General features: G+C 45.9%; 1 protein-coding gene across 3 annotated transcripts in view; it reads right to left on the bottom strand.

Moving 5' to 3' along the window:
* The window catches only part of CNTN1 (contactin 1), a 988,997-nt gene that overhangs the window by 243,367 nt on the left and 718,523 nt on the right, over window positions 1-27,107 (bottom strand). For all 3 annotated transcript variants that reach the window (XM_085653079.1, XM_085653080.1, XM_085653081.1), the window contains one exon: window positions 15,791-15,949. In XM_085653079.1, coding sequence (XP_085509205.1) covers window positions 15,791-15,949 — 159 coding nt within the window. The remainder of the gene's footprint in view (window positions 1-15,790; window positions 15,950-27,107) is intronic.

The following is a 27,107-nucleotide window of genomic DNA, read 5'->3' on the forward strand; positions in this document are numbered from 1 at the left end:
AATTACCAAAAAGGCCATTTGTCACACACACCTTAATAGCCTGATTGAGGGAGGAGGGGAAGAAAAAGATCTAAGGGGGATATTCTCAAGAACATGTGATAACCATCGCAAAAGCAACTTAACGCAACCTTCAACATCGTAGTCCATCGCGGGAAATTTACGCCGTGTTATCCAAGTATTCACAACACGGCGGTGCCATGCGATAGTCACCAGATAACGCGTCAAACGGCGCGTTAAAATCAACGCCACGCAGCAAAAATGCGAAACAGGAACGCAAAAAAGCTGCGATAAGGCCAATCGCGATACAAAAAGCTGCAAAAACCAGCGGCAGGCCTGCAAATCCCACGCGTCTGGCGGGAAAATGCACAATAAAAGCTACAAAGACAACACACCAGAAACAATCCAAAGTGCGCAGCAACATGGATAGACCCTGACCGAGCGCAGAGGCCAACGCAAACCCCACAACCCCCACAGACCACCAGCAAGAAACAACGGGCTCGGGGAAGGCCAAGGAGAAGAGGGAGAGGAAGACGGGGTGCAGTCCGCAGCAAAACCAGATCAGTGTCACGGAGGTGACAGAACACAACCATCAACTGACCCAATATTAGACAACAGGGAATGCAGTCGGAGTGTCGAGGAGGCCAATGGAGGAGGCCAAGAGGCGCTGGCATGATGTGAAAATCTAAACTAGGCACAAAGCCTCTGCCAACAGGAAGGCAGCAACGGCAACAGAAGGTGGGAGTCCTGTGCCACAGGAGGAGCTGGAGGAAACGGAGGCCACAGTCAACAGTGTGGAGACGGTGCAAGGAGTCAGGAGTGCGGACACAGCTCGGGAGGACCTGACACAACAACAACAGGGTAAGTAATGACCAGGGACTGGGGGAACGGGGGAGATGGGCACAATGGCACACATGCACAATTAAGCATAGCACACTACACACCCACAATGACCCAGGATCATGTCCCTCATGCCCGTGGCACACTGCAGCACACACACATAGCAATAACAGCACATCCACATTGACGACAATGTGGTACAATGTGCAACCCCGACACTGCAGAACAGAGGACACAACTGGCTCCACACACTCGCAGAAACAGGTCTACTACATCTGACAGAGCTGGAAATTGTGAAATGGAAATCTTTGCGTACAACCTCACATCCATCATGTAGTCTAAATGTCCACTGTCCCGCATCTAAATCCTGCATCACCAAAACAGTAACAATGTACATTGTCATACAGTCTGCATGTAAACAAGAACAATGCGCCAACATACATGTCAACACAATGTCAACATGCATCTACCCTTCACATTGCAGAGGGACACACAACACCTCCAGCAGAGCACAGAAGACCACACATCAGTGATGCCGGAAAGGACCACCACACCTTCGACACCGATGCCCTACAACAGCCCATGGACAACCCACGCAACCCACCACCGGGACCAGGGCAGCCAAGCTACTTAGAGGAGAACCCAGCCCCTGCAACAGACCACACAGCATGAAGCACCCGCAAGCACGGCTGGCTCACAACACTTCAACGACCCACACATGGCGCCTCAATGCCAGGTGTCAGAACGCCAAAAGGAGGTGGCCGAACAGGTGCGGGTGTGGTCCGAACCCATGGAAGGTGAAATAGATCACATACGTGGGTGTCTATTACCCTTCAGGGACCACCCACACCCCACAAAGGAGACCCACACTGCGATAGAGATATGTGCAGTTGCACATTCCTAGTACACAACCACACTCAGGGGCACGCACATATCAGTCACACACCCACGTTGGCTCTGCGTACGATGGCCCAGTCCACTTCCCTTATGAATTGAGTGGGTGGCAACAAAGCTACATGTCCAAACTCTAACCCGCTGCCTGCGGTGACATGTCCGCGTCCGCTGTACACAGCACAATGTAATGTCGTAGGGCCCAGGGCCCTCATGCATACAACAAGACCACAGGGACACACGCAGATATCATGTTGAACTGGCTATGGGCACGTGCGCCCGGCCCCTTTATTGGCAGAGCCACATGTACAGTGACGCCTGTGCTGGATGTGTGTGGGGTGAGTATAAGCCAGCCTGCACGGAGTGCTTGGTGCTGGCAACAACTTGAACAGTGGATACCAGTGCAATAAAAACAGAAAGCACCTGCATAACAGAGTCAATGGCTGAGCAAAATGGGTGGAGCCGGAGCAAGTACAGAGGTCACCCAACATACAAACAGAAGTGTCCGTGAGTTGCAGTTCACTGAGGCTGGAGCACTATAGATGAGAGCGCTCATGTGAAGAAAACGTCTAGGATTGTGTCCCTTTAGGTTATTCCTGATGCAGATGCAGTGGGGTGTGTTAGACCTGCACCAACTTCCTCATCAACGTCCCAGGTCTCCCACACTGCCTGAGGTGACATTGCTGCGCAACCTCTCCACAGCACAAAACTCACTCAGTAACGGTCCATGGGTTGCGGTGCACTGAGTCAGTGGCACCTGGAGTGCTGAGCAGGGGATCAGGCAGAAGATGGCATCCACGACAGGTGCGAGCAACTCTGTCAGTCTGCCAGTATGACCGTTTCGACCCAGGCATTTGGCAGTTGGAGTTGGTCCTGGCGGTGGTGGCATGTGCCTCCTGCGGTGAGGTGACGTCCGGGCCGGTCAGGACTCGATTTGATGTGTGAGTCCTGGTGGGCCACAGTTGAGGCCGGAGGCAGTGGACAGCACAGGACCACAGACACATGGCGTTGATGACCCCAAGGCCATTGCCTCATAGGCCATCCAATATCTCAGAAGAAGGTGTCCCGGACCTGACCAGCACAGAGTTAGGGGCCCCGGATGCACAGCTGCCGGCACAGGCACCGCGCCACAGGACGGTGACTTGCGGTGCACTGAGGTAGGGCCACGCAGACTGGGCAGGTCCTCATCGATGTCCGAGGTGAATGTGGCGGAGGGCTACATGGGACAGTGGAGGGTGTCCTCCAGGGCATGATGCAGAGGTCTGCTGTTATCCGGAAGCAGCAAAAGGAGGAGTGGAAAGCGACAACCTGGTTGCCACCACCAATTCCGTATCAGCTACATGAGGATGAAAACTACACCCGAGTCCATAGACTCAGACGCCACCAATGTAGGACCACAGAGTGTCCATGAATGTCAGGGAACAGACTTAGTGGCACCGGGGCTGAGAGGGGATGCAGTCTGCGATGATGCTGGTACACTGACATGAACTCCGCCATTGCTAAATCAAGACTGGACCGCAGTGTAGGCCAGAGGCAGCATTCAGCAGTGGCCCACAGCCATGTGTCGTTGGCTCACCATGCACAGAGTTAGTGACACCAGGGCAGTTGTCGGTAGTGTTCGATGACCTCCGTAACAATGATCGTTTTCTCCGCCTAAATGCAACATGTCATCCTCTTATGCCTCTCCTTGCGTCCAATGATATGTACTCTGCCTTTGAATAATCGATGTCCAGTTCCAATTCTGTGGCCTACTCGAGCACTGCGTAGGCCGAGAGCAGTAGTGTTCGATGACCTCCGTAACAATGATCCTTTACTCCACCTAAATGCAACGAGTCATCCTCTCATGCCTCTCCTTGCGTGCAATGATATGTACTCTGCCTTTGAATAATCGATGTCCAGTTCCAATTCTGTGACCTACTCAAGCGCTGCATAGGCCGAGAGCAGTAGTCTGCTTGGGCCCACTGAATCTTGCGGTTGTGATGTACGACTAAGACCTGGTGGCACCACGTCGAAGGGTGTATAGTGACATACACTCAGCCATAATTAATGTGCTCTGCCATGGAGTAATCAAGACTCAGTTCCAAATGCGTGACCTACTTGTCCGTTGTGCATGCCGGTGGAGTACATCAACGAGAAAGGAGTACTGCGGGCCAGTGTTGCGGAGGCCGTGATGGTCTGAGTTGGCTGCCAAGGTCGCAGTCCTCGGGCTTGGAGATTGCACTGGCATGTGGTGGCCCTCTTTGACACACGCCGGTGTCGGCAGGTGGACATTGAGGCCTGGGAGCGCAGGCGTGGGCAGGACTGGTTCAGGGACCAGCGGGCCGGTGTGCAGCAGGCGCACAGGATTGCTGGCAACATCGCTCACGGCGTCGGCCTTGTGGATGAGTGCACTCATGTGAAGAAAACGTCTAGGATTGTGTCCCTTTGGGTTATTCCTGATGCAGATGCAGTGGGGTGTGTTAGACCTGCACCAACATCCTCATCAACGTCCCAGGTCTCCCACACTGCCTGAGGTGACATTGCTGCGCAACCTCTCCACAGCACAAAACTCAATCAGTAACGGTCCATGGGTTGCGGTGCACTGAGTCAGTGGCACCTGGAGTGCTGAGCAGGGGATCAGGCAGAAGATGGCATCCACGACAGGTGCGAGCAACTCTGTCAGTCAGCCAGTACGACCGTTTCGACCCTGGCAGTTGGCAGTTGGTGTTGGTCCTGGCGGTTGTGGCATGTGCCTCCTGTGGTGAGGTGACGTCCGGGCCGGTCAGGACTCGATTTGATGTGTGAGTCCTGGTGGGCCACAGTTGAGGCCGGAGGCAGTGGACAGCACAGGACCACAGACACATGGCGTTGATGACCCCAAGGCCATTGCCTCATAGGCCATCAAATATCTCAGAAGAAGGTGTCCCGGACCTAACCAGCACAGAGTTAGGGGCCCCGGATGCACAGCTGCCGGCACAGGCACCGCGCCACAGGACGGTGACTTGAGGTGCACTGAGGTAGGGCCACGCAGACTGGGCAGGTCCTCATCGATGTCCGAGGTGAATGTGGCGGAGGGCTACATGCGACAGTGGAGGGTGTCCTCCAGGGTATGATGCAGAGGTCTGCTGTTATCCGCAAGCAGCAAATGGAGGAGTGGAAAGCGACAACCTGGTTGCCACCACCAATTCCGTATCAGCTACATGAGGATGAAAACTACACCCTAGTCCATAGACTCAGACGCCACTAATGTAGGACCACAGAGTGTCCATGAATGTCAGGGAACAGACTTAGTGGCACCGGGGCTGAGAGGGGATGCAGTCTGCGATGATGCTGGTACACTAACATGAACTCCGCCATTGCCAAATCAAGACTGGACCGCAGTGTAGGCCAGAGGCAGCATTCAGCAGTGGCCCACAGCCATGTGTCGTTGGCTCGCGATGCACAGAGTTAGTGACACCAGGGCAGTTGTCGGTAGTGTTCGATGACCTCCGTAACAATGATCCTTTTCTCCGCCTAAATGCAACATGTCATCCTCTTATGCCTCTCCTTGCGTGCAATGATATGTACTCTGCCTTTGAATAATCGATGTCCAGTTCCAATTCTGTGGCCTACTCGAGCGCTGCGTAGGCCGAGAGCAGTAGTGTTCGATGACCTCCGTAACAATGATCCTTTTCTCCACCTAAATGCAACGAGTCATCCTCTCATGCCTCTCCTTGCGTGCAATGATATGTACTCTGCCTTTGAATAATCGATGTCCAGTTCCAATTCTGTGACCTACTCAAGCGCTGCATAGGCCGAGAGCAGTAGTCTGCTTGGGCCCACTGAATCTTGCGGTTGTGATGTACGACTAAGACCTGGTGGCACCACGTCGAAGGGTGTATAGTGACATACACTCAGCCATAATTAATGTGCTCTGCCATGGTGTAATCAAGACTCAGTTCCAAATGTGTGACCTACTTGTCCGTTGTGCATGCCTGTGGAGTACATCAACGAGAAAGGAGTACTGCGGGCCAGTGTTGCGGAGGCCGTGATGGTCTGAGTTGGCTGCCAAGGTCGCAGTCCTCGGGCTTGGAGATTGCACTTGCATGTGGTGGCCCTCTTTGACACACGCCGGTGTCGGCAGGTGGACATTGAGGCCTGGGAGCGCAGGCGTGGGCAGGACTGGTTCAGGGACCAGCGGGCCGGTGTGCAGCAGGCGCACAGGATTGCTGGCAACATCGCTCACGGCGTCGGCCTTGTGGATGAGTGCACTCATGTGAAGAAAACGTCTAGGATTGTGTCCCTTTGGGTTATTCCTGATGCAGATGCAGTGGGGTGTGTTAGACCTGCACCAACATCCTCATCAACGTCCCAGGTCTCCCACACTGCCTGAGGTGACATTGCTGCGCAACCTCTCCACAGCACAAAACTCAATCAGTAACGGTCCATGGGTTGCGGTGCACTGAGTCAGTGGCACCTGGAGTGCTGAGCAGGGGATCAGGCAGAAGATGGCATCCACGACAGGTGCGAGCAACTCTGTCAGTCAGCCAGTACGACCGTTTCGACCCTGGCAGTTGGCAGTTGGTGTTGGTCCTGGCGGTTGTGGCATGTGCCTCCTGTGGTGAGGTGACGTCCGGGCCGGTCAGGACTCGATTTGATGTGTGAGTCCTGGTGGGCCACAGTTGAGGCCGGAGCCAGTGGACAGCACAGGACCACAGACACATGGCGTTGATGACCCCAAGGCCATTGCCTCATAGGCCATCAAATATCTCAGAAGAAGGTGTCCCGGACCTAACCAGCACAGAGTTAGGGGCCCCGGATGCACAGCTGCCGGCACAGGCACCGCGCCACAGGACGGTGACTTGCGGTGCACTGAGGTAGGGCCACGCAGACTGGGCAGGTCCTCATCGATGTCCGAGGTGAATGTGGCGGAGGGCTACATGCGACAGTGGAGGGTGTCCTCCAGGGTATGATGCAGAGGTCTGCTGTTATCCGCAAGCAGCAAATGGAGGAGTGGAAAGCGACAACCTGGTTGCCACCACCAATTCCGTATCAGCTACATGAGGATGAAAACTACACCCTAGTCCATAGACTCAGACGCCACCAATGTAGGACCACAGAGTGTCCATGAATGTCAGGGAACAGACTTAGTGGCACCGGGGCTGAGAGGGGATGCAGTCTGCGATGATGCTGGTACACTAACATGAACTCCGCCATTGCCAAATCAAGACTGGACCGCAGTGTAGGCCAGAGGCAGCATTCAGCAGTGGCCCACAGCCATGTGTCGTTGGCTCGCGATGCACAGAGTTAGTGACACCAGGGCAGTTGTCGGTAGTGTTCGATGACCTCCGTAACAATGATCCTTTTCTCCGCCTAAATGCAACATGTCATCCTCTTATGCCTCTCCTTGCGTGCAATGATATGTACTCTGCCTTTGAATAATCGATGTCCAGTTCCAATTCTGTGGCCTACTCGAGCGCTGCGTAGGCCGAGAGCAGTAGTGTTCGATGACCTCCGTAACAATGATCCTTTTCTCCACCTAAATGCAACGAGTCATCCTCTCATGCCTCTCCTTGCGTGCAATGATATGTACTCTGCCTTTGAATAATCGATGTCCAGTTCCAATTCTGTGACCTACTCAAGCGCTGCATAGGCCGAGAGCAGTAGTCTGCTTGGGCCCACTGAATCTTGCGGTTGTGATGTACGACTAAGACCTGGTGGCACCACGTCGAAGGGTGTATAGTGACATACACTCAGCCATAATTAATGTGCTCTGCCATGGTGTAATCAAGACTCAGTTCCAAATGCGTGACCTACTTGTCCGTTGTGCATGCCTGTGGAGTACATCAACGAGAAAGGAGTACTGCGGGCCAGTGTTGCGGAGGCCGCGATGGTCTGAGCTGGCTGCCAAGGACGCAGTCCTCGGGCTTGGAGATTGCACTGGCATGTGGTGGGCCCTCTTTGACACACGCTGGTGTCGGCAGGTGGACATTGAGGCCTGGGAGCGCAGGTGTGGGCAGGACTGGTTCAGGGACCAGCGGGTCGGTGTGCAGCAGGCGCACAGGATTGCTGGCAACATCGCTCACGGCGTCGGCCTTGTGGTGGAGTGAGAGGCGCTGCCCTGGCAGAGACATTGGGCATCCTGGAAGAGGACCACGCCCAGAGTTACGTGCCTTTTATTCACACCCCCACACTGGCCTGGTGTACGCCGGGCCAGCCCACTCTGCTCACGCTTACGGGGGAGACGTAACAAGCTACATTTCCGCGATCTTCCCCACTGGCTGGGGTGACATGGTTGCGTCCACTGTCCACTACACTCCAGACACCAGCAGTGTGTCGGCATGGATATGTGTGTGGTTTGCATACTGCAGTCTAGCTAGCACATCCACGCCACACTTGGCATTGTGTACAGTCTCATTCATCAGTCACTTGCCTCCTTCACACATGCCTGGTCCCCACCTCTTCCAAAATTCTGCTATTGTGTGGCCGAGGTGCCATGCCGTTGATGGCTAATGTACATGGCTGCCCCAGGTTCCCACAGTGAGATGTGCTGTTGTGTCTGGTGGGTGTGCATGTTGTATGTGAGCTTGTGACGTGTGCATTTCCTGTGTTGTGTGTTGCATGATTGTGGAGTTGAGGTGTGTGGTGTGTGCATTTGGTATTGGCCAACGGGCATGGCATTTCCGTGCGTGCAATCCTGGTGGCGCAGGTTGATGATGGACTGTCGGAAGGTGGAGGAATCATGCACACTGCCTGGGTGGTTTGCGGCAGCATTGGCAGAGATACCCCGGTGGTCCGCTATTGCCTGCACATTGGTGGGATACGTGCGCTTTCTGTTGCGCTTATTGTGTGCAGTCTTGCCAGGGGGCACTAGTAGGACATGTCTGCAGTCTATTGCCCCATGACACGTACAGGAAGCCAGCTGTGGTGTACACTCCTTGCTTGGTCTCCAGCTGTTCCTGTGCAGTGTGTGGGAAGTATAGATAGTGGGGTACCAAGCTGATGGGGTCACCCATGACCGTTGTGAGGGACTTGGATTGGCCTGGCTGTGTGCCTCCTCCGTCTCAGGCTGATGTTGGTTGGAGGGTACCAGAGGCCAACATGTGCAGCATGGCCAGCAGCTTTGTCTGAGGTGGGATGTTAGTTGTCCACTGTGTAGTACCGTCAGCCTGTTGGCAATGGTGGTCAGGATGCAGAGGAGGGTTGTCCCTTTGAGCATGTAATGGGCAATGACATTCTCTGGTGTTGGGTCTGTGAGGTTGGTGCATTTTCGGAGGGTCGCTGTCTTTGTCTGCGCTGCCTCAGTGTTAGTCCGGCGGGGGCGGTGGGTGTCCGGGGGTTGGGGGTGGTCCATGGGGGTGGTGGCAGTGGGTTTTGTGGCTCTGTTGGGGCTCCAAGCTGCATGTTCAGTAGCTCCATGACATCTGTTGTTCTTCAGGTGTGGCTGTGGGCTGGGCTACCTTTTCTGTTGCAGGCTGTGGTCCGACTTTGCACCAGGTCAGAGCAGGTGTTAATTTCCTGCTGCTGACGTGCCTTAGCGCCTGTTTTGTGATCTTATCCCTGATCTGTCTGGTCATTGAGAATGTTGGGGAGTGGTGTTGTCTCAGCTTTTTGCTCAGGAACGCCTACCGTGCATCTCATTAGCAATAGTTGCCAGGGTCATCTGTGGCGATGTTTTTTGTGGCTGCTATCGCGGGTAAACTGGTGTTATGGGCTGTTAACACCAGCTTGTGAATGGGGCGAAACATTTATCGTGACTTTGGCTGTGATAAAGTGCCTTTAACTTGGAGATAGCTCTTTGAGAATATGCCCCTAAGTGTTTTCAATAAGGCTATGGTGGCAGAATCTGAAAAGTAAGGTGAAAAAATGGTGAATGCTTGGAAAAGAGGACATGGACACAGTGATGGGGACATTTCTTACACTTAAGTGGGCATTCAGCATCAAGGCAACTGAAAATTGTTTTGCAAGATACATTGTGGTCTATAAGCATGTAATGACAGTAATGATCAAGACTGACAACTTTATGAATAGTACATGTGATCAATAAAAGGTTTTAACAAAAGTGTGAGATTTTTTACCTCTGCTGAGTTCCTTAAGTGAAACCCATCTTCATGGATTACTCAGATTGATGCTTTTGATTCGGGCAGTTTAAGCTCAATCTAAGATGGCTTTATAGTCAGATTGCATGGAGTCACTAAGCAAATGGCTTTTGTTTTGGCATGAGAATATTACTTTTGAGGAAAAGCAAGTAAATGGTAGACAGTTGTAACAGGACAAACAAGAGTAATAGCAACAGATATATGAAGGGGGAACAGTTTTTAAAGATTGTCAGTGCAGAGTATTTTATGAGTCAAAGAGTATTGGCAGTTGTGTGTGTTACCAGGGCAAATGTAAGCTCAAAGGAGAGTGGGTTTGGCTAGATTAGCACAGGGGTATTGGTGGAGAGGATGAGTTTTCATGTAGTGAGTAGGTCAGGGAATTGTGCCTTTCATCAGATGAGGCATGAAAATGTCTGCTTGGTTAAAAAATGGTGGTGACGTTCCAGGTGTGTAAATACGTTCACATAACTTCATGGGTGTGGAGATGGTAGAATTTATTGAAGGTTGTATCCATGGAATGTTTGCTTATCATAATTAGGATGTTAGGTTAGGAAACATTGTAGAGATGTAACACAATTAGTATGTGCAATCCAGTAAAGGAAAGAGGACCCTTGCTTACTATTTCTCTTTAAAGATACAGAATGAAGCTATGGGTGTTGGGGCACTGATGGTCATGTATGTGACAGGAGAAATTGTTCAAGAAAAGGTGTAAAGTAGTGAGTAGACACCTCTCATCTAGTTAGAAGGGCACCAGTAATTTCAAAGTCAGAGTCATGAGTTTGAATATGCAGATTGAAATTGCCAAAGTAAGGAAGGGGAAATCAACTGGCGTCCAGTACTTGGTTGAACTTCTCAACGTCCACACAAACTGAACCGGGATGCAGCAGAAAAATGCCACGTGCAAACAGTGCAGTCATCTAAATAGGTGCCCGCGCCTCCCTTACTCTCATATGGGAATCTATGTAATCTTATTTTAACAGGGAACTCCCATTCTCACAGGCAGGCAGGCAGACATACATACATATACAATTCTTTGTGTTTGAGCCATCCATACTTCAATAAAAAAGTTTACTTTATAGCTCTGTACTGCACCTTGTAGTTAAGTTTGCACCATTGTCAACAGCGAGACGAAACAAAATAAATAACAATCAAAACAATATAACACTGATGCGTTCTAAGTAGGGTAAGGCGATAATCAGATTTTTTAACCTATTTCAGAGGTACATATTTCTGTCTGGTGGCATTTGTATGAGGATATCCCCATTGTTTTATGACAGACGTACTGAGTTTCCCTATGAGTGGGTGGAATATAAAATTGAAAACCATGAAGTCAGGAAATGTACCTTTTTGGCAAAGGTGGGAGAAGTTTTCAGCCTTCGCCCAAAGCAAAAGGAAAATTCAAAGGATGCATTTGGTGCTTGGCTAAATTTATACATTATATGATTTCCTGTAGATAGTTGACCCGCCAAGGAATACCAGGGATTCTTGCATCAAGGAACCATTAAGTGCTGTGTGGTCAAAAGGTTTCCTGAGTCTTTAAATTTATTATATTAAATTGTATTGCCTTTTATACTTATTAATGATTGCATATATAAGCATTCACATAATATATTCCTGAGGCTGTGCGAACCAAAGACCATCGCTAGTTTTGGAATTTGGTGACAACTGAAAGCAAGGAGGGGTCTGGCGGCATTGACAGTAATATTGCAGCCAGAGATTGGGTCAAGCATTTTTCCACTCTTTACTGAAAATGGGAACAGGGTCCCCACTACACCCAGGGCCCCCACTACACCCAGTGCTGAAGCATGCTGGGCTCTAGGAATGGCCTGTAAAGACAGTAGGGAAAAGGACACAAGCTCTGTGGCTGGTCCTTTATATGCTACTGTTTTCTTCCAAGTCTGTGACCCCCGTGAGATTACAGCACCAGAAGTACTAAACCCTATAGGAGGGATTGTCCCAGATAAAGCCCCAGGCCTCGATGAAATTCCTGGTGATTTGTTTCTAAGTGAACCAAGTATTTGGAATGCTTATTTTTCAGTAATATTTTCTGCTGTTATGAAAGGGGCTAAAACTCCCCCCACGAGGGCTGGGGCCGAAATTAGACCGATTCATAAAAAAAGCACCCGAGATTCCCCACTTAATTATAGGTCCGTAAACCTTATCGATAGTGCACAGAAACATTTCAGCAAAGTAATTCTATGTAGACTGCAGGAATGATTGGCCTCTAAGAATGTCCTAACCCCTCTGCAGTTAATAAACAACAATATCACAAATGGTATAATTCAAGGGGACGGTTTTAGATAGAGCATGTACAGAATCATTGCAGAATGGAAAAAAGGAAGACTCTTGATAATTGATTTTTGAGAAATGCACAAGGCATCATGTATTTACATATGGTCAGGGAACAGTTGTATCAGCACTGTGAAGAAACAACCTGACATTGGACTTGGTGCTATAACGTGCAAGTGGTGAAATAAGTGGCGACGCAAGTGACAATGTGTGTGACAGCGAGCACGGCGCAAAATGCAAAAATATATGTACAGTGAAGGAAGGTTCAATGTTTGTTTTCAACAGAATGTACAATCATTTGTTAGAACCAAGAAAGGCAATGCGCTATGGTGTGGCGCTGAAAAGTCGGCGGCGTTTCGATCCTTGTAAATCAGGATCATCTTCAGGACCAGGTTGTAGCTTGGAAACGGTGTTGTACAATGAATGGAGGGGAGGTCGGGGGTGCCGGAGCTTGCGACTCGCCGAGGCAGTGAACCCCTCTGCAGGCAGGATTTAGGGAGTCTATTAGCACTATAGAACAGGTGTTTTGACTCCAAGTGCTGTATTGGAAAGTTATTAACCTGGGCAAAGGTTGATAATACGTTGTCTTTGTGGACCTACGCTGGGCTTTTGATGTACTTCCAAGAAAAATCCTGTAGAAGGTTGTTGCCAACATAGGCGTTCCAGACTATTTGCTTGACATCTTGCCTAGGCTGCACACAGTTAATTAACCACAAGTAAGATGTGGTAGTGCAGGTGAAGTAACAGAACCCTTCCCGGTCAACAGAGGGGTTAGCAGGGGTGTGTTCTAGACCTCACACTAGTTTCATTGTTTATCAATGGTCTTGTTGATTATCTTGAGGAGTGTGATGAAGATTAAGGGTCCCTGTTTTCTGTTTTTACAGACTTTTACAGATAAATACAGACAGAACACCATTTATTTTCTTGACTCTTTATTTTTGCACATGGATAAAAATAGAAATTGGATTGCTTTTTGAGTGATTCTAAATACATTCTCTGCCATGACTGCCAGGCCAACAGCTGTGTTGATTGATATATAAGGGGGTTAAATAAGAAAGCAATTTTAGTAAAGAGGCTTAAACAACAGCAGATATGCACAAGGTTGATGCTGAAATTTGCATATTTTCATATAAGTGCATGGATTTATCTTTTGCAGGGGTTCATATCACTGAAACCTGACCGGTATTCAAGATTCCGTGCATATTTATTGGTAAAGTAAATGTGAAAATATACCAGTTTCACCGTCATTCTTTTCACAAAACCCAAAATAAATATGGATATCTACAGATAAAATTAGAAAAAAGTAAATACGGATAACTAAAGATGGAAATGTCAAAAAAATAAATTACATAAAACCGGGAGCCCTAATAATGATGCCCCTAGGCTGGTAAATATGAGGGTCCCTGCTCTCATGTTCACGGATAATACTCTGCTCCTCTCTAAATTCCTTATGGGGCTTCAGAGACTGCTGGATCGCTTCGACAGCTTCTGCAAAGAGAGGGGCTTAGGGGCTTGGAGAGCAACGTGAACAAGGCAAAATGTATGATTCTGAACCCAGGGAGATACAACAGTACAACAGTTCAAACCCTAAGGGGGGTCATTAGGATGGCGGACGGACTTGAGTCCGTCCGCCATCCTGTGGTAAACCGGGACCGTCCGCAATACATACGGCGGTCCCGCATACCAAATCAGGATGCGACCACCTCCATGGCGGTTGCATTTTGATTTTTAACATTGAGGTGGATGCTGCTCACAGCTGCTCCTGCTGCGGAGCGAAAACCCATGTTGTGCATTTCACTGCACTAAGTGGCAGGCACCACATGGTACATGCCAAGTAGTGCTGTGAAATGTAGGGGGGTACCATGGGTACCCCCAAGTGCACCCTCACCTCCTCCCAACACATGGGGGCCCGCAATGGGGCCCCCTAAGTAGTCCCCACGCCGCCATGGAAAGGCCTGAAATTTCCCTCATCATATTTTGGTGGACAGTGCCTGCTAGGCACGGCAACCATTTTATGGTCCCTGGACCATCCGCCAGGCAATCTGAATGATTGCTTCTGGCAGACAAGTGGCGGACTGTCTTTCCGTCCGCCGCGGTCAGGAAACGATTCCCCCCGCCATCCTAATTTGGCCGGGGGAAATGCGCGGTCGACCCCATAGTTAGGAGGAAATACACTAGAACACATACCCACATTTAACTGCCCTAGAAATTCATAACTCTCAAGCGCTAGTGACAGCCTGCTATGGAGCCAAATTGTGGGGAAACCTTAGAACAGATTCCATCATAGCAGTAGAAAATCGTTTTCTGAGACAGTTGATGGGGCTCCCTATAAGTACAACCTTGCTCCCACTTAGGCTGATTCTTGGGTCAGTATCTCTTTCTGACAAAGTGGGGTTAGATCCCCCATTTTACAGGCAGAGAATATGGCTCACCCCAGAGCTTATCTCCTATCGCAGAAGTCTGGAGGAAATCTTGTCTGATTCTGGTTCCCTAGATATTCCTTGGCTACGGTATATTAGGGCCACCCTATTGGAGGCTGGACTTGCTAGCCGGTGGTGTTTCCCTGGTCCACCAAGAGCAGTCTCTAAGTCATTGCCCAAACTGACGTTCTGGCACAACCGAGATTCATTGCTACATATCCAGAGGAATTATGGCTGATTGACAGAAACGTTTCTTACTGTCAATGACTCCTACATTAGAGAGGATCTCCTGGATGAGATGCTCCCACCACTAACTAGATGACTGTATTTGCAGTTCCTGTACTGAACCTTGCCTCTTGGCTTGTTTAAACTAAGTGGGCTCATTCTTGGAGGCCCACAATGTAAAGTGCCTAATGTGTGGTGCACCAAAAGAAACAGTTGAACATATCTTGCTTTTTTGCCTCCTGCTTACTAATTGGAGGAAACAATGGATTATTCCATTGTGCTGAACCCCGGGGTGGCAGAGAACACAATAGGATGCTTAAATCTGATACAAATCACCTAATTTGTTTTGGCTTAAGTAGATTCTTGATGGGAATGTGGAGATTGGGGTAAATGGCACGGTTGGGCATGGTGGAAAAGGGATCATAAGATTGTATGCAGTCCATGCCACCAATTTGCGATAAAATGGGAGAGAGCTGTTTAAAACAGGCAAGTTCAGTTCTGCGATTAGTGATTCATCTCCTCTATGGTAGCCCCTGAGAGGAATAGACAGGGATTGTTAATTATGCACAGGTACTTTAAGATGCAATAGGGCCGTAAAACCATACTATCACAGCTCTCTGAAGATGAGCATGGTCCAAATTAATATCCCTCTTAGAGAAATAATTGTAATGGGACTGGATCTGCTTAGCAGTATAAATGATGCCTCATAAGCAGTTAAGATACAACTTTGCATAAGTAAACCACTACACAAATATACATCCTTTTACATTAAAAAATCCTGTTACATTTATGTCTTACTTATTATAGGATTGAGATGAGATTACCTATTCTAACTCGATTTACAAAGTATTTAGAGTCATTTGCTTTGGTTTTGGTTATGTCAACATTTTTGTAGGATTAATTCATGTGATGTGTAGATTTTGACAATCTAATTTTTCATCGATGTTTTGAAATTTGTGTTTTAACATGCTAACTTTCTATACGTACATATAATATGTTACATGACACAGAAGGACAACGTATAGGACTGGTCTATTCATATTGGTCACTCTCTTCATTGTTAAAATATACCTGTCTTGGCATCTTTCCATTCTTCAGAAAGAGTGTTCTTTGATTGGATTGTGTACTTGGAAATAGGTTGATGATTGTCTGTTCCACTGCTCCATGTTATTACTAAAGATGTGTCTTTAATATCTTCTATTCTCACACCTCCCGGTGGACCTGGTGGACCTGAAAGACACATTTGGTTCCAGAACATAGGTTAGTTATTTAACAAATATGTGGACACTCATACATAAATGTTCTCATTTATTCAATATATATTTACTAATGTATTGACACATTCAAAATCAATTTACTTTTAAGAACTAACCTATGTACTTTATAAGAAAGAGAATATTTGTGGCCTAAGGAATAGTACTATGCTTGCAGATCAAATTTAAGTACCGAAGGAGGAAAATAAAAACATATTAAGAGTTACAGCTAGTAGAGCTTGTGTGGCAAGTTTGCAAGCACTAACAGAATTTCTGCCAAAGTAATATTTAAGCGTCAGGATGTATTCAACAAATGCATGAGAATGGCTACAAATCCACAGTCAGAAGCCTACAATGGACATTATTTATACATCTCTGTTCTCTCATTCACAAAGAGCTGGTATTGCAAACAAATGGTCATGGACAAACTTCTATTCACAGGGTGATTAGTGGCTGTTCCAGGGCTATGATGAACTTGTGAGCGCCAACAAACAAACATTGATGGGTACTCACAAACTCCTCTCTGGCCCCTTCTAATGCGGGAAATGGTCAGACATTAATTCCTGATACAAACAGAATCAAATCCTGTTGCATATTGGAAGAGATCTAACAACTCCCCCAAATATGTGGGGCTGTAGTATAAGAGGTGTTTTAATGAAAAAATTAAGTTTTGTCTATCAAGAATAAATACATTATCAAATTAATTTGCACGTGCTCTGCACATTTTTTGCAGGAGCAAATGTACACGTTTATTTTTTGCTCATTGAAAGACGAATTTCACAAAGATTTTTCAAATGTTCACTTGGTAACCAGTGCAATCTGAAAGTTATAAATGTTTATGCATGAGAGGTTGTAGAAATGTGGTTGCAGGTCTATAGAATAGAATAGAATAGAATTATTTTTTCTAGCGCGCGTAGATACTCCAAGGCATCTCCGTTCAGTTTAAGGCAGGAGAGCTCCATCCACTTAGCAACCTTCTCCAAGCAAGGACCTAAGCAGGATGACGAATTCTCAGAATGATTTAAAGCCACAACTAGTTGCGTGTCATCAGCGTATGTGACAATCTTAATACCATATGGAAGAACAATCTTAGCCTGCGGGCTCATATAGACATTAAACAATGTGGGACTCAGGAACGATCCCTGAGGAACACCGCATCTGAGTGACATACACTTGGAGAAATTTGCTCCTTCAAAGACCTGAAAAGACCTATCTTCAAGGAAGGACTGCAACCAGGTGATAAGAAACACCACCAGACACACCAATGTTCCTTAGTCTGTGGATCAGAATGTTATAGTTTACAGTGTCGAAAGCGGCGCTGAGGTCAAGGAGGATGATAGCTGCTGTGTCTCCTTGGTCAAGAATTTTCTTGGACTCTGCAACAACCGCTAAAAGAGCAGTTTCTGTGCTCTGTTGGGGCCGAAACCTGGTATGAGAGGGGTGCACTAGGTTGTGGGGCTCTTAAAACGTGCATAAGACTGAATTGACACGTTTTTCAAGGATCTTGCCAATACACAGAAGGAGGGAGATAGGGCGATAATTTCCCAGAAGATCGGGGTTAAGATTGGGCTTCTTGAGCAGTGCTTTCACCATATCACATTTCCACAGTGGAGGGTCTAGGCCTGTAGTGATGGAAGAGGTAATCAATTCCAGTATCTCTGGAAGAACTATGAATTTCGAACCCCATGCATTTAACTCTAATATTAGGCATACAGTAATTTATTAATTTCTAGAGAAGTACACACTATCATCATTCAATAAATGCCTTGTAGGAATGTGTATTAAGGGAAGTCTTCAGTTATTAATAATGTATCTTACATAAGTCACCCACACTAGTCTAGTCAATGGTTTGATTAAAGGCGTAATGCATTTTATTTGCTTTGTGTGTGATCTTAGAGTACTGGTCGGAAAAGGTTCCTCTAGTCTGCCCTGTTTATTGTATTCTCATGAAGATTTCTGGCCAAATATCCCATCTTCCTTCAGCAACCATTATTGCTACAGGTAGAAGTTTATTTTTTAACAACCTGAATGGAGCATACTCCATTTGTAACCCTTTTGAAGAGACCCATGCACTATTACTTTCAGTTTTGGAAACAGAAATTGCTCCCACGAGGATTTAGGGATCACTATGCCATTCCTTCCTTTTTCACTTATGGCTGATGACCTATTATAACCACTTAGTCACACTTGTCTAAAAGTAATGCATTATTGCAGTGCAGTCTGATATTCTCATGGTGAATAATCAAACACAATGTTTCTCACTTTTCTTCTAAAAACACGGGACTGATTCAGTTGTAGGTCAAAATATCAAGGACAGAAATATGGAGTTACACGTGCATAGACTCCAAAATATGGACTACCATTATATTGTCAAGATAGGCATGGACATGGAAGTAACAATTCATTATTCAAACTCCATATCTACTTACATTGACAATATAGAGCAAGTCAATATTGTGTTGTCTACATAGTTCGATAATAAAAAGTTAATTATTTGATATCACACTGCTAATTCTGAGAACACGCTGAGAAGTACATGCTAAGAGTGCATACCTTACTGACACATAGCACATTTGCTACTTTTGGAAGGTCACCATTTCCTAGTGTACCTTGACTACCAAGTGAAACAGGTGTTGGAGGCAAGTACAAGAGTAAAGTTACTACTAGTAACTTTTCATATGTATGTGGAGGGCTTTGCCACGAGGGTGGAGATCTCTTTATGGAAAAGTATACAGAAAAATGTTTAAAAATGATTAAACTTTTCTAAATATAGGAACAACATTTTGATATGCAATATAAATGTAAATTAATATTATATGTATATTTAAAATGAGGAACACAATTAAATAACATTCTATATCACTTTCAATTTTGAATCAAGCATTCAAAATGTAAATAGTGTAAATATGTGTATGTAAATATATTCATTTAAATTATTTGTTAAGGATTTAAAACCTACCTAGATTAAAATTGTTACTTATATTTATTATGTAAGATAAATTACTAGTGGTTATCTATAGAATTCATTTAAATTATATAATTATTTTCGAAAGCATTAAAATTACATTGAATTTTCAATATATAAAGATAATAAAATATTTTATAAATAAATCATATATATATGTGTATACACACACCTAGCTATCTATCTATATATAAATCTATATATATGTATTATATATTTTCACTTAAAAAACCATAGGTTTCAGGCACGTTATAGTTAGGAATTAGCATTTAAAAAACCTTAGAAATTCACTGAAAAAACCATAGGTTTTAGGGAAAGTTATAGTTAGTTGGATATTTCACTCGTACTAAACCAGAGAAATTCCCCAGTTATAGTTAGTTCAGCTAATTATAACTCGCGCCCCCACAATGCACTGCTGATGATGTCGTACTAGATGATGGGTACTAGTGGTAACTGACTCTGACTAACCAGGCCTAGAGCCAGTGCTACGCTAAAAGACACTTAGAATACAGTTAAAACACCTACATACACTAGGGAACCTATGCGTTGGGCTACCCCTGTGATTAGCATGACCTTCTCTGTAAGGCCCTAGTACATAATAGGGCAGGGGGATTAAAACTACCTCTAAGTCAGAGGTGCAGAAATATGCTACTTTAACACCTTCACTGCTTCTGTTGGCCAATGGCTGTCACGATCACTACCTCCGTACTGCTGCGCATGTCCGTTGGCCGGCGCGGCCCGAACTCTCAATGGATCACCCGCACTGCGGCAGAATTGCCGCCGCTTTTAAGGCGTTAACTAGTAGTCGCGTTTGGAGTGTGGTGGAGAAAAGGTGCTGGGCGTCCAACCAATGATCAGGAATTCTTGGTCCCCAAACTCCCTCAGGAGTAAATTAGACTTCATCCCCCATCCCGTAGTCTGCCACGGGGCACGTTTGCAGAGTGGTAGAGAAAGGGTGCCATGGCCTCCATTGACGTCTTAGCAATCCCACTGTGTGGGACTGACTGGAGGTAACAAGAGGGGTAGTTGGTCCCCAAGGACATCCTTGGGGGCCAACTTCCCAAACTATTACCTCCAGTCAGTCTCACATAGCAGCACTGGTAAATACTCGTACCAGGCCACGCCCACTTTGCCCACCACTCTACAAACGCGCTCCCTGGCACGCTCTTGGATGGAGATTGAAGTTCCCTTCACCGCTGGGGGTCCTTTAAGGGTCAACTAGCCTACCTTTTACCTCCAGTAAGCCCCACGCAGTGGGATTCGTGAGAGGTAGACAAAGGCCATGCCCCCTTTCTCCACCACTCTGCAAACGCACCCCCTGGCGCGTTGTAGATTGGGGAATTAAGTCCCCTTGAATTCTGAGGGTCCCTGGGGTCCAACTAGCCCACCTGGTACCTCTAGTAAGCGCCACAGAGCTGCTTTGCAGAAAGGTGTAAAAAGGGGCGTGGCCTTGCCCACCGCTCTGCAACGCAGCACAGTGCCACTTACTGGAGGTACCTGGTGGGCTAGCTGGCCCCCAGGGACCTTCAGGGTTGTAGAGGAATTAATTCCCCAACTTAAAACGCGCCACAGGGCGTGTTTTCACACATGTCACCCCAGGCCCCACCCCCTCCCTTCACCACTATGCAAACGCACCCCGTGGTGCGTTTTAAGTTGGGGGATTAAGTCCCCTTGAATCCTGATGGTCCCTGGGGTCCAACTAGCCCACCAGGTACCTCCAGTAAGCGCCACATAGCTGCGTTGCAGAGAGGTGTAAAAAGGGGTATTGCCTGGACCACCTCTCTGCAACGCAGGCCTGTGGCGCTCCCTGGAGGTACCTGGTGGGCTATTTGGCCCCCAGGGGCCCTCAGGATTGAAGGGGAATTAATTCCCCAACTTAAAACGTGCCACAGGGCATTGCAAGCAGCAGTGTCCCGGGGTGGGCACCCCGGGACACTGCAGGAGCCGGCCCCGGGGGCTGACGGTCCCAAGGGCCATGAAGTGCCCACCTATTGCACAGACCCGGGGAGGTGGTGGTCCTCGGAGCTTGGCGGTCCATAACGGACCCCCGCATTTGAATATTAGTGCCCCGGGGAGGTGGCGGTCCCCGGGGAGTGTGGGGGGGCTTGAACCCCCCCCCCCCCACACAGGTGTATTTAAAAAAAATAAAAGCCCTGGGGGATGGAGGTCCCCGGGGCAGTGGGGGGGGGCGTGTGCCCCCGCGATTATAATTAATAAAAGCCCCGGGGGTGGTGGTCCCCAGGGGTTGGGGGGGCCATGGATCCCACCCCACACATTAAAAATAAGAAGCCCCAGGGGGTGGCGGTCCCTGGGGCTGTGGGGGGCCATGTGGCCCCCACAAATATTTATGAAAAGCCCCGGGGGTGGCGGTCCCTGGGGCTGCGGGGGCCTCCCTGGGACTTGGCCCACCCGGGGGCTAAATAATAACGAAGCGCTGGGTGCGCAAATCTCGCCGTTTAAAAAAAAAAATGCTTTTTTTGGCCCTGGGGGTTCTTGTGGGGGCCCCTGAGCAGGCCTAGGGGGTCAGGGTTTTTCTACGCTGCCCCCTTTTTTTTTTATTCACCTTTCTTACCCTGTTTTCTTTTGACTCGGTTCTACTAAGTCACAAGATGGCTGCAAACACTTCCTGGTTTGGAGTGTTGACAGCCAATTAGAATAAAGCTCGTGGTCGGGAGGGTCCGCGGATCCACCGCGCCTCTAACTATCGAAACTTTTATTTTTAGATCTTCTCAGCAACTACTGAACGGATTTACACCATTTTAAAAAAAGGGCGCTTTCTGAACCAAGCGCTACCTTTTTGCCAAATTTGGTGTAATTCCGTTCAGCAGTTCGGGCTGTAGCCGTGTCTAAAGTTTCCTACGGAAAATAACATGGAGAAAACACATTTTGGGGCCCCCCCCTTTTTTCTCAACCCCCTCTTGGCGAATCACCCCGAAACTTTCAGGATAGGAGCTGACCGGAGCCGGCCACAAGTTTTGAACATTTCACAAAGATTCGCCAACCGGTGCCAAAGTAATTGGGAAAAGAAAAAACGCTTTTCCTATGGAAACTAGGTCCTAACTATAACTATCTACTGGCGACTGCCAATAGATTATTTATAGACACATATATATCTATAGATATAGATATATATCGATATATACATCTTTATAGATATATATGGATGTATTTAAACATCCCAAAAAACTCTGCCTGCACAAGACATATGGCACTCAGAATGAAGGGTTAAACATTTTATTAGAAGTGCTCCAGCCCCTGCTACGTATTTCAGCCCTGATCATGCATCATGCTTGATCAAGGAACGTAATTAGGACCTATCAATCACCCTGGAAAATAGGTGAAATTTATAGCGGCAAGCCCAGAACTTGCCTGCAGTGTGCATCACTGTCTGAAGATTTCTTTGGACCTGCCCACTAATTGGGGTTTATTTAGGAGATGGTCACTTGGCACTTGGTGGGACCCATGGAAAGGGGTTACATGCAAGCCTGAGGTAAGTTTGCTTGGAGGTTTTCCTATATATATATATATATATATATATATATATATATATATATATATATATATATATATATATATATATATATATATATATTGATCTGGGACTAACCTTGGCTAAAAGACGTATTGCTTTGGCTTGGAAGGCTGTGGGAGGTCCTGTTTATGCCAGGGAGTGGAACAACGAAATATACAGGACAAAGGCAGAGGAGGAATAGGCACTCCAACATGAGGAAGAATTGGGGAATGCCCAGAGTCCTATGCTCGCTGAGCCACCTGTTTTCCAGTCCACGGAGGACCTGCCCTGGCAGTTTGTGCTGTACTGTTTCCATGGGGAGCAGGGTCAAGACTGATTTTCATATTGCTCGGTTCAAGCTGGACTGTGTGGCAAGCAAAAAAATTATAGATGTACCCAGATCTGTGACTGTGAGTGAATGTTTGACTTTTTCAGCATTCCGCCCATCCTTTGTTTGTGTTGTACAGAGGTTTACTTTGCCAGGTCGAAATGGTAGTTTAAAACTGCCCACACACAGGCTGCAGTGCCAGGCCTGAGACATGTTGAAAGTGCTACTTGTGGGTAGCACTATCAGTGGCACAGGCCCAATAGCAGTACTTACATTGCCCTGGACACAGGTAGTGTCACTTTACTAGGGGCTTGCAAGTAAATTAAATATGCCAATTGTGTACAAGCCAATCTAATATGGTTTAAGGAGAGAGCCCAAGCACTTTAGCACTGGTTAGCAGTAGTAAAGCGTGTGAAAATTTAAGCAAAAACAAAGTCAGCAAAAACACGAGGTCTGAAGACAAAAGGTTAGGAGAAAACCACACCAAGGATGCTAGGTCTAACAAACTAAAGCTAAAAATGTACATAACATATTCCTGTAGTGTGGAATAGGCTTGGATCTATAATAACTTTTACAACAAATGGAACTCTGAGGTACTTGCAATATCCTTTTAACATATGCCAGAGGCTTGTTATTGCTTCTAATACATTGTAACATTATCACCCTTCTCAAAAAATTCGTATTTGGTGTCATTATCACCCTTCCACATAAAAGAGATAGTATGTATGTAGACATGAGAATAAAATGTGAGGCCTTAGAGTGAAATTAAACACACCAAAAAATAGGCTAGTATTGTGTTGCAGAACAATATTAAACTCAGGTTAATGTAAGTCAGATTTAAAAAAATGCTGTAGCTCACAATATGTAGAAACATGTAGAAATTCTATTTTTCCTGTAATGAGGTATAGCGTCTTGCCATACATATTTTTTCTGTTGTTTATTTTAAACAGATGTAATTATGCTGTGTAACCTGCATTTCACCCAGGTAGCCGTTAGGATTTTATCATTAAACTGTAATACCTTAATACAGTGGAGTAGCTACTGCCTGCCCATATTACCAGTTACTGGAGAGGTTTCTAGAGAAGTCACAACTCGACTGTAAAAAGGAAATCAGAAACTAGCTTTGTCAGGAAACTGCAAGCTCCAATGTATTATTCTCATCATCCAAGCTCTTTATAATGTTGGCTAAAGTGCCATAACTGCTAGATGCAGCTTCAGCCCCAAAATCATTAAAGTTGGCATTGAAAACAAATATGAGTACTCCTGTCAATAATCCAGTATGCTTTTAGCCAGCGACCACATCAAAGAAAAAGCAACTTACATTATTATTGCAGTACTGCAAATTTGTTGAAGTTGTTCATTTCCAACCAAATTGAATCAGCAGGAGCATAACCTAACACGGATCCAAATATATTAACCTAACTGTAGCTCAAATGTAGCACTGAGTTTCTTTTATAGCCAAGTCTGAAATGGTTTTATAAATATGTGGTCAGAAACGAGATCCGGAAATCCATAAAACATATTGTTAAACCTGTGGTTTTTAAAATGTCTTAAAAATCTAAATGGTTTAGCAGAATTGATTTAGCCTTCTGTTTTGTTTCATTTTTAACTTGTATAGTCAATGCATTTCATGTACACTATAAAGCATTTGTAAAGTGCTTTTCACAGCACTTTCAAGGCTCTTCTGAGATATAATACAGTGCAGCCTACTACGATCATGATACAGAAGTGCAAACTTCAAGCGGGAAACGCAGGTGGAAACTGAATGTTGTGGTTGCTTAGAATATGAGCATTAATGACGTTGGACCATGTTTCTACAGATAAATCATTGATATTGTCTCAAAGACTAAAAGAAAATTACATGATGTGAAGAATTCATGCGTCAGAATGAATTAGGGCAATGAGAAACCTAAATGTTCTGGGTTCTTGATAAACAAAAGGATAGCAACGAAAGCCATCAAATCAATTGCAGGAAATTGAATCAGACAAGAAAACCATCCAATCACAAATAAGGATCAAACTCAAAGTCTTCAATAAATATATGCAAATGTATGGATTATGATGCTCTCTGTGACCAACAGGTGTTGAGCAAGGCCGCAACAGTGACTGTTGTACAATGCAAACATTTTCTGCCATTGATGGGGATACAACACAGCCAAACCACATAGTAAATCACCAAGGCCCTCATTATTGGGATTTTGGTTTAGGGCAGGTGAAGCAAGTCATCTTGCTGCGCTGCCCCATGCCAAAGAGAAATGGCAGGAATGCACCATATTTATGCAATACAGTGCATTCCTGTCCTTTCTTCCTGCACTGGTGCCATTTCGGCAGCCTAGCGCCAACGTGGGCACCCTTGCACCATGGTGCAAGAGTGCCTCTGTTTCGTGCAGGATTGTTTTGAGCAGGAAGGGGCACATTCCTGCACAGAAACAACAGAGGTGTTTTCCTCTTTCTGCGTGTCCTGCTGAATGCAGCACATGTAGAAAGAGGAAAAAAGTGAGAAGAAATAAAGATATTTCTCCTTATTACACCTCACCTTGGGAGGTGTAAGGATTTGGTGCTTACTCAGGTTCACATGATTTTGCAAATCCGAGGCAGTGTCAAAATCCATGGGTGTTGAATGGAAACACCGACCACATCGCCCATGGAATGCCTCCCTAGCTCAGAGTAAGGTGAAACAGCGATTTATGAGGCCTCTCAAAAAGAACGCAGGGTTGCTTTGCGTGGCTTCATAAATCTCATTCAGAGCCCTGCATCATGCATGTACTACGTGGTGAAAAAGTGACGCAAAGCTCTCATAAATAACCCTTCAAGTATTTCAGGTTTAGAGCTCCAGAATTCGGTATGACAAAATACATCATATTTAATTGTTGTTTATTAATATATGAACAATCACAGAAAGACACATAAGGAATTCCTAATACACAGTAAGCCAAAATTAAGGGTACCTATTTCATAACCTTAAAGGGAAAGAGCTCGCACATTGCATAAATTGGCATGAGAAAAAAACAGCTGTTAGATAAAAAGGTAAAAATCTTCAGTTAATCATACTTTTCTTAAGCAGTAGACACAATCTTGTGGGAGCGAGGACAGTCCGTAAGAGTGAGGGAAAAAGCCACCATACAGTCAACCAACTTTCCCATCCACCACCCTTCCTATACCTGAACAGTAAGGTGCTCTCACAAAACGAGCTGTGTTTGGTTATTAGGGGAGTAACTTTAAAACTCGTTTTTAAAAAGTTTCCATTGGACAGCTATCCCCAGAAAAAAATCATCACCCGCTGGCTCAACTCTACATTTTTACAAAGGTGGCACATTTTTGGGAGCTCAACCTCCATATTACTAACTTGTATCTGATCTTATTAATTTGTAGAGCAGACAATTTTTTTCTACATTTCCTATAGGATATAATTATTCATATTTTCACTGCCTTCCTAGATAGTTTTTTTCTTTCTTTCTACCGTTTGAAACTTGCATCCACATGTATTTGTTTTATGATTTTTTTCATATTAAATGTTTGCCTGTGAATTACATTTTCTTAGATCTTTAAATTTTAACTGCATAGATATTTGGCTATTTTTTGCGTTTTTTTAATAAAGTCCTGTTGCTAGAGTCCACCTATCAAACTTGAGCCACAGATTTTTCAAAGAAGCCAGTGCACTATTGTGACTTAGAATATTTGGTTTCATAGGAGCTCTTATATAATTTACAATGAGAGTAACTTCTCCCTTTCTAAAGCCTAACCCTCAATGTTGACCAAATAGCTGTAGTCATTAAATTAAATTTCTCGTTCAGGGGTGTTTGGGAAAATCATAGTTAGTCACAGTTTGTCTCCCATGATAGTAGGTTCCAACTTTACAAAATCAATGCTCTGCTATAGCCTTAACATTATGTGCAAAACTGGCCTAGATTACTCAAGGGTAGAAGTTCTAATCTCATGAATACAAATATGAAATATCGCATCAGCTCAGCAGAAATGTTTTGGTTGATGTTAATGACCATTCACGTAACTGCTCTGGATGGAATGAGGTTTCTTCTGTCAACATCCTTCTATATGGAAATTAATCTGCGCAGTTGCGCAACTCTTCACAAGGCTCTATTATTCTCACAGATATAATCAAATCTGTATTAGATTGGCACAAATACATACAGATCTGAAACGGGGGCTATTTTCCAGACAACAACGTCCTAGAAATAGAAATATCATCTTCTTAAAGTATTTTCTGGATGATGAAATAAAAGGCGTGGCAATTTTTATTTTGGAAGCATGTTGTAATCTCTACCTAGACGTAGAGTGCATGACACATTATAAACATTACAGAGATTATCTTC

Source organism: Triturus cristatus, chromosome 4_1 (genome assembly GCF_964204655.1).
Source record: "Triturus cristatus chromosome 4_1, aTriCri1.1, whole genome shotgun sequence".
In the NCBI taxonomy this organism is placed as follows: domain Eukaryota; kingdom Metazoa; phylum Chordata; class Amphibia; order Caudata; family Salamandridae; genus Triturus; species Triturus cristatus.